The following is a 7,314-nucleotide window of genomic DNA, read 5'->3' on the forward strand; positions in this document are numbered from 1 at the left end:
GTAGGTTTAACCGATGCTATATCTTTAGCTTGTCCTCTGTACAAATGACTTGGAGTTGATTTTTTCTTTGAGTTTCTTCTTCTTCCAAGTGTTGCTTTGACTTAAATAGCGGTCTATAGTGGGTTATAGCGGCGCTAACAGCGTTTTGAGGACCCTGCCGTTGAATCCTATAGCCTGCTATTTAAAACATTGCTTTGACTTCTTTGAGCTATCTAGGACTAAGCTTGAGCAAATGTGCATAATTTCTAAAACAACTCTTATTAGGCCAACCTACTAACTCAAGAATCCTCCTTAATAATACAGTCAAAGACTTAAAACTATAAAACCAAAAATAAATCAAGTGTTCTTCATCTCCTTGTGACATTTGATAGTAGCTAGAAAAGTCCTTAATCTTCACATTAAGTCCTTGACATGCAAGATTATGCAAATTGAGGGGTCTCCGTTCATATTTCAATAGTGACATAACAAATAGTTAATATTTTCTTCAAAAGACATGTTAATCACCGAAACTTACTATGTGCATCTATCGGCCTAGATTCTTTCAAAGGTTAAAGAGGATGCATCCGCTGCTCATTAATGTATTGATTCAAACTCAAAATAAATTCAAATTATTGTGTCTAGCAAAATAAATTCTAATTAAGTATTCCCTCTAGTGCAAGCATTGAACCACGCACTCACGCACCTAGATCTTATTTTAAAAATATACAGACCTTTATATTGATGTCATGCTCCTTGGAAAACAAGACTTATTGTTTTGTTGTTTGTCTCAAATATAGTGTTCTCTATTTCTGCAAGCGATCCTCGGAAAACTAGACTTATTGTATTGATGTCACGCTCAAATATAGTGTGCATGTACAATTATATAGTAAGAAATAGAGAGACATACAAATCAAACACTGAACTAGATTACAATGACAAGAACAGAGCAGCAGAGGATACAGATAAATCACACATGCTGTATTGCTGTTTCATTCCGATTACCTCCCTGGGTGTTCTGCTGGTTGCTTCTCTTGCCGATCCAAGACAAAAAGAGATGAATTGCCATGTAGGCCAGCACGGCTACGACAAGAACGAAGACATACACAGATGTCTTCCACCCTCTGTTTGAGCCGGCTGCGTAGGCACCTAGGAGCCCAAGCAAATCCAGCACAATTGTTGTGTACATCATCACAAGCCAGCTCCTGAGCCGCCTCGGGTCTTCTTTGTCTTCAACTATCTTCTTCGGTACCAGTAGGAGCAGGATGACCACAATGGATGCCATGAACGAAGTGGAGTTGCTGTAGAAGAAGGCGAGGTACCGGGGCCTCCTGTTGTCATGCATGACCGGGTTGCCGGCCTCGTGCCCGTCGCCGCCGCTCTGCCAAGTTCTGCCTGGCGGAGCTAGGCCGGCCTGGTAGGTGACGCTTGCCACAAGGATTCCGAGCAACATGAAGTACTTGCGCTTGGCATGTATTCTCTTATTTTTCTTGGTGGTGGCCTCCTTGTCTTGGTCTTGGGTGCTCTTCTCCGTTGGTGCTTCTTGTGTTGTGCTGCTACTGCTGCCCGCGAACAAAAACACCAGGAACAATAGTCCTATGAAGAAGATGACCACTGCCACCAACACGAATGTGTAAATGGATGTCTTCAAGTGCTGTGTGCATCCCGCGGCGTAGGCGCCCAAAAGGCCAAACAATCCTATCGCCGTGCAAACGGAGAGCGCGTGGCTTCGAATGGCCGGCCTGTACAGGTTGGGGTTGACGAGGAGGATGATGAGGGCGATGGACAACATGAAGCTCACCGAGTTGCAGTAGAAGAAGGTCTTGTAGCGGCGCGGAAAGTTGTACAAGAGGATCGGGTCGCCAGCGTGGTGCCCGGTTGACTTGTCATCTTGGAGCAGGAAACCACCTGGAGGAGTGAGGCCAGCCTGGTAGGTGATGGTCGCCGCCAAGATGGCGAAGAGGAGCAACCGCTTGCGCGCCTTCTCCACCAACTCATCATCCACTTCCTTGCGTCTGCCAGTGTTCTCGTCCAGCGTGATGAAGATGACATGGATCACCACATAGACAAGGACGGCACCTGCCAAGGCCATGGCGTAAATGGAGTTGCTCACATCCCGGCAGCTTCCAGCGGCATAGGCGCCGATGAGGCCGAACAGGTCCAGTATCATGACTGCCTCGAGGACATGGTGCTTTAGCAAGAGCTTCTTTTCGGCCAAGATGGTGGCGACTAAGGACGCCACGAAGGAGACTGAGTTGCAGTAGTAGAAAGCCCTGTACCGCCGGGGATTCGTCGTCATAAGGATTGGGTCACCGGCCTTGTTGCCGTCCATGTTGTCCGGCCAAAAACCTCCTGGCGGGTTCAGCCCTGCTTGATAGGTAATTGTCGCCGCAAGAGTGGCAAGAAGCAGGACAAGAGATCGAGCTTGTTCCACTGCATTCTCCTTCTCTGTTAGCTTCTTTTCTCCTTCCTGATGATTAGCTTGATCCTCCCTGATTTGAAGAGAAATTAAAAGATTTTCAACTACAATATATTTTTTGTTTGGGACCAATAATGAATGCTCATGATAGAGTAAACTATATGGACGGTTTCCAAACTTGCCTCATGCTATCATTCAGATCCATAAACTGTTAAGATGTATTTTCAGAGCACCGAGCTTGTCTTAGGATGCCATCCGGGGTCCCAAAACTATATCAAAATATATTTTCAGGTTCCCAAACTAGTCCCTAGATTTCATATGGGTCCCAAAACTTTCAAAAATGCATTTTGAGATTTCGGAACACACCACAAGCGTCATCACTAGTCCCAGAAAAACATGGGGAGGATGAGTACTCTGGTTCTAGCGTTAAATCACATCCTTTCCACCACTGCATCATCTAGCACCGGTGCTCCCTTCCCCTTCGGTTTCATCCTAGACCACCGCAAGAAGCCCCACTTACTAAGTGAAAGACTCACACTTATGGACATGTTACAAGTTTTGTGGTAAAAAATTCCATATGAGAGTTTAGTCACAAAATTCCTTTTGAGAGTTTAGGGACCCTTGTGGCACTTGGTGACAGATTTGGGACCTAGATGACACCCCAAGATAAGTTCGGGGATAAAAAAAAATGTAATTTGAGAGTTTAAGTTACCTAGATAACACCCTATCACAAGTTTGAGCGGTTAAATTCGGGCCCACAGGACCTAGATGACACCTGAAGAAAGTTCAAGGACTGGCTACGCATTTTACTCCTAATGATTATTTGCATGTGAAGTCTCAAGAAGAAGCTCTCGGTAGTACCTGCCATTCGTGTTGTCCCCACCACGTTGTGCCGCTGGCTTTGGCTTCAACATGGCGTCTATGGCCCAAACAACCAATTCTTTACACCAAATACCAGTCTTGGTCCTGCTTATCTTGAAAGCAGCCCAAACAAGCAATAGGAGGAACGAGATGTATACCAGCACGGCACCAACCAAGCTGACGACGTAGACGGTGGTGTCGGTCTGCCTGCAGCTGCCGGCGGTGTAGGCGCCGATGAGGCTGACCAGCGCGACCACGATGAACACGTAGGCATGTGTCTTCCGGAGCTTCCTGTTGAGGAGCGCCACAATGATGAGCAGCGACGCGGCGAATGACATGGTGTTGAAGGCGAAGAACGCCGCCAGGCGCGTGCTGTGAAGGTCCTTGAGAATGGCGTCGCCGGGGCGGTGGCCGTCCTCGGTGCCGCCCCAGAAGCCCCCCGGCGTGCTCAGCCCGCCCGCGTACGTGACGCTCACCGCGAACGTCGCGAGAAGCATCAGGACCTTGCGCTTGCGGAACCCTTCGTCTTCCTTTTCTTTGCGTTTTTCTTCTTCTTCTTCCTTTACTTTTCGTTTTTCTTCTTCTACATTATTGGGGTAGGCACTCCCGGAGTTGTTGCCAGGCAGCGAATTAGCAATCACCTCGGGGAGCCTGAGTCGGACTTGGTGCCAGCCAGGCTGCTCGTGTCCAGAAACGCTCCCGGAGCCGTAGTCGGTAAAACAGGCCACCGCCACCTGATACAGGAGGTAGACGATGACCGCGGCCACCAGCAGCGAGGAGTAGATGGTGGTGAAGGTGTCCCGGCAGGTGCCGGCGGCGTAGGCTCCCATGAGGCTGAGCAGGTCCAGCGCCATGGCCCACTGCAGCGGCCAAACGGCGGCCCAGCGCCAGCGGTGGTCGTCCTTTTTCTTGCGGACGATTGGGGAGGCGGAGCGCTTGTCCTTCACATCATCATCGAGGGAGGCGAGGATGAGGATGATGACGATGACCACGAGCGACGCGGCGAAGGCGGTGGCGTTGGAGTAGAAGAACACCAGGTACCGGTGGCGGTGCGTGTCCCGGATGATGGGCTCGCCGGCGAGGTGGCCGTCGGCCGTCTCCTGCCAGACGTCCCCTGGCGGGCTGAACGCGGCGGCGTACGTCACCGTGGCCACCAGCGTGGCCAGCAGCAGGATGTACTTGCGGAGCTCCTTCATGAGGCGATCGCTCGTGGGAGGCCTGGGCTCATTTTTGCCCTTGGCATCTTGCTGCTGCTGATGATGATTGGTATCATTTTGGATCTTGTTCTTCTCGCTTTGGGTGATTCCTTGTGTATGCTCGGTGATGGTGTCCTGTGTTTCTCTGGTGGTAGTAGGAAGCTCCATTTCCGGCATGGAGGCAGGAAACTTTGTTGTCTCTTCAACCTCGAGTAGGACATGATGATGATCTGAAGATTTATATGGGGTTGTTCGTCAGCAAGGCAAAATGTGATGAGTTGAGTTGGCATCATCAGCATGATGATCCAAGATACTATTGGGGAAGCTCCCAAAATTCAAAGGGATGCAAAGTCGATGGTGGGATGCTAATTAATGACGAGATAGTTGTGAGGTACCGCAGCATGAGCTGGATGACTGCGTAGTTTATTTGAAATGAGCGACTTGCAAGTTTTATATTCTTCAGAGGTTTTTTTTTCTGTATGCATTGGTTGTGATGAGTGATGTCGACCACGCACCCACCATCTCCATATAGTATTGGTCATTGACTTGACTCTGAACGAGTCCATGATGGCCCAGCTGATTAGGATACTTCCATAGCATAAACTAGATGAATTCCCCGCGCGTTACTGCAGGAATATTTGGATCATATCAAAAAATGCTGGAACAATTGTTGAGTGAGTATACAGATATAAAGAGGGACATGCATACATGTCAGGAAGTGAAAGATGGATCTCTTTAGTACTATGTTGAACATAGAAAGAAAATCAGTGACAAAATAATTGGAACTCAGGTGAAACCTTAAAGTTGGTCACTTCAGAGAAGCATGCTAATAAATTAGACACTGGATGTAAAGAAAAAAATAAGTAAAAGGTCAATTAAATGCTAGCATATGAAATTCCTAACTTTATGTAATGCTACCTTCTGAAAAAGAGAGCTGGTTCTCGTGCTCTAGAGATACAACTTGCCAATTTAGAAAATAAGAATTTTAGGCAAACAATGGGTTTTTTATCTAGCTGCATCAACATAAGGAGGGTCATCAGATGATTAAAAAAATTTCCCTACCAAAATTACAATAAGAATAGATGAAGAACTACATACATTGGAAGGAATTGTCGTTGGAATATTTAGATGGATAACCTGGGTATATAAGGAACAATATCAATGCGGTAGATCGAGTATGTTGTGATGTGGCCATAGCAGGAAACTTGTTGCTCCTGCACGCCTACTGAATCGACCAAGCGAGCATACATGAATCCCATCATCAAGGCCATTGGAGAACTGGGGAGTGATGAAAGGGTCCAGAGGTTGATCTTAGACGCATGTGCTAGGAGAATAGAGAAACACATCGGTAATTATATACTACTATGATTCTTAGTAGCTGCAACCTGTGACTTTACTGAAAATTGGAATGGATGAGAAGTTGGAGAGACGTGGTGGCTGACTATTTGATTCGTTGTCCATGGAAGGCACGCCCAAGGGGCAAATGACGTGAGTGGGAAGGAGAGCATTTTGTTCCCCTTTAATTGTTGGTAGATAGGAGCACGTCAAGGCACGGAGTGTGAACGTGGATGATTGATGGAATACTAATGCCATTAGTGCCATTAGCTGTGGTGGTCTCTTGATCTGCCAAGGTGCCGAGTAAAGAAGAGGGAAGGCTCTTAATCTGCCAAAGGTGCTGAGTAAAGAAAGGGGCCGAGAAAACAATCGGATGGTAAAAACAATATGGATGATATGCGGTTTGAGAAATCTAACGGTTTAGATTTAAGTGATGATATGGCTTCATGTGGTTGCAGCAAAATCAGAGTTAATGATGTTTAGTGGGTTCCATCTATATAGGATATATAGATTAGGCTGTCACATAAGCAATTTAATGACTTGTCATGATACTATCATTCCACAACGAGTGCAAGGCTTTTAGCTAACTGCTCCTTGTCTGCCAGATATTATAAATTTCATTGGAGATTTTTTTTATAAATTTCTGCTTTGAATTTGAGTATATGAAATAACATACTATTAAGAGGGATGTGAAAAGATTACATGAAGATGCCAAAGTGTCAACTTGAAATGCTAATAATCTTTGAGAGACACAAATCACCCCTTTGAGCACTTTAGTTCCTACAGTTTCTAGTCCCTCACTCAGTCGACAGGTCCCACACACACACAAAAAATACCCGCAACTCTAGGTCTCTAGCCCATCGAGTCCCCAATACTAGGCGGCTCCGGCTAGGTCACATCTGTTGTGGGAAACCACATTAAGAAGGCTGCAGCAGAGCTCAGCAAAAACTTCTGTTGATGACTCTAGCTTTATTGATTTTTATAGATTTCATTGTGTATTTTAATTCCACTGGACGAACTTAAACCGGTCGACTTTATGAACAATATATAGAGACTGGACCTAATTGGCCTATTGAAAGAGGGGAAAGTTTTTTTTTTTGGGTAGTTGGGAGCATCCCTCGGTTCCAGTGTGCATTATTGAGTAAACGATATGTTTGTTTGACAGACCAAGATAGCAAGTCACAATGTGTAAAGTAAGCAGCCAGCCAGCTGAAAGGTGGCAAGTCGGCCAAAATACTCCCTTGGTCTCGAAATAATTTAATTTGTAGTCTTGTCCTAAGTCAAGAAGCTATCTTTTAAGTTTGATCTACTATATAGACAAGAATATAAATATATATCTATAACACAAAATAAGTAAGAAGTCTTTCAAATATGATCTCACAAACTTATTAGTTCCATTGATTATATTGCCACGCAATCACCAAAATCACAAACGTAGCTCCTTGTCCAGATTAGCTGTTTCTAGATCTGGATGTATGTGATAATAACTAATAAGCTAGGTTGGGTTTGCTGAAGTACTAAATAAAA

General features: G+C 45.8%; 1 protein-coding gene across 1 annotated transcript; it reads right to left on the minus strand.

Annotated features, from left to right (window-relative positions):
• Positions 1 to 797: 797 nt before the first annotated feature.
• On the minus strand, positions 798 to 4,880 carry LOC120643877. The gene is made up of 2 exons (XM_039920365.1): positions 3,257 to 4,880; positions 798 to 2,468 (listed from the first exon to the last, which is right to left on the minus strand). Exons 1-2 carry the CDS (start codon positions 4,627 to 4,629, stop codon positions 947 to 949), a joined length of 2,895 nt encoding a protein of 964 aa, XP_039776299.1. The 5' UTR covers positions 4,630 to 4,880; the 3' UTR covers positions 798 to 946.
• Positions 4,881 to 7,314: the final 2,434 nt, after the last annotated feature.

Source organism: Panicum virgatum, chromosome 8K, assembly GCF_016808335.1.
Source record: "Panicum virgatum strain AP13 chromosome 8K, P.virgatum_v5, whole genome shotgun sequence".
Taxonomy (NCBI): Eukaryota; Viridiplantae; Streptophyta; class Magnoliopsida; order Poales; family Poaceae; genus Panicum; species Panicum virgatum.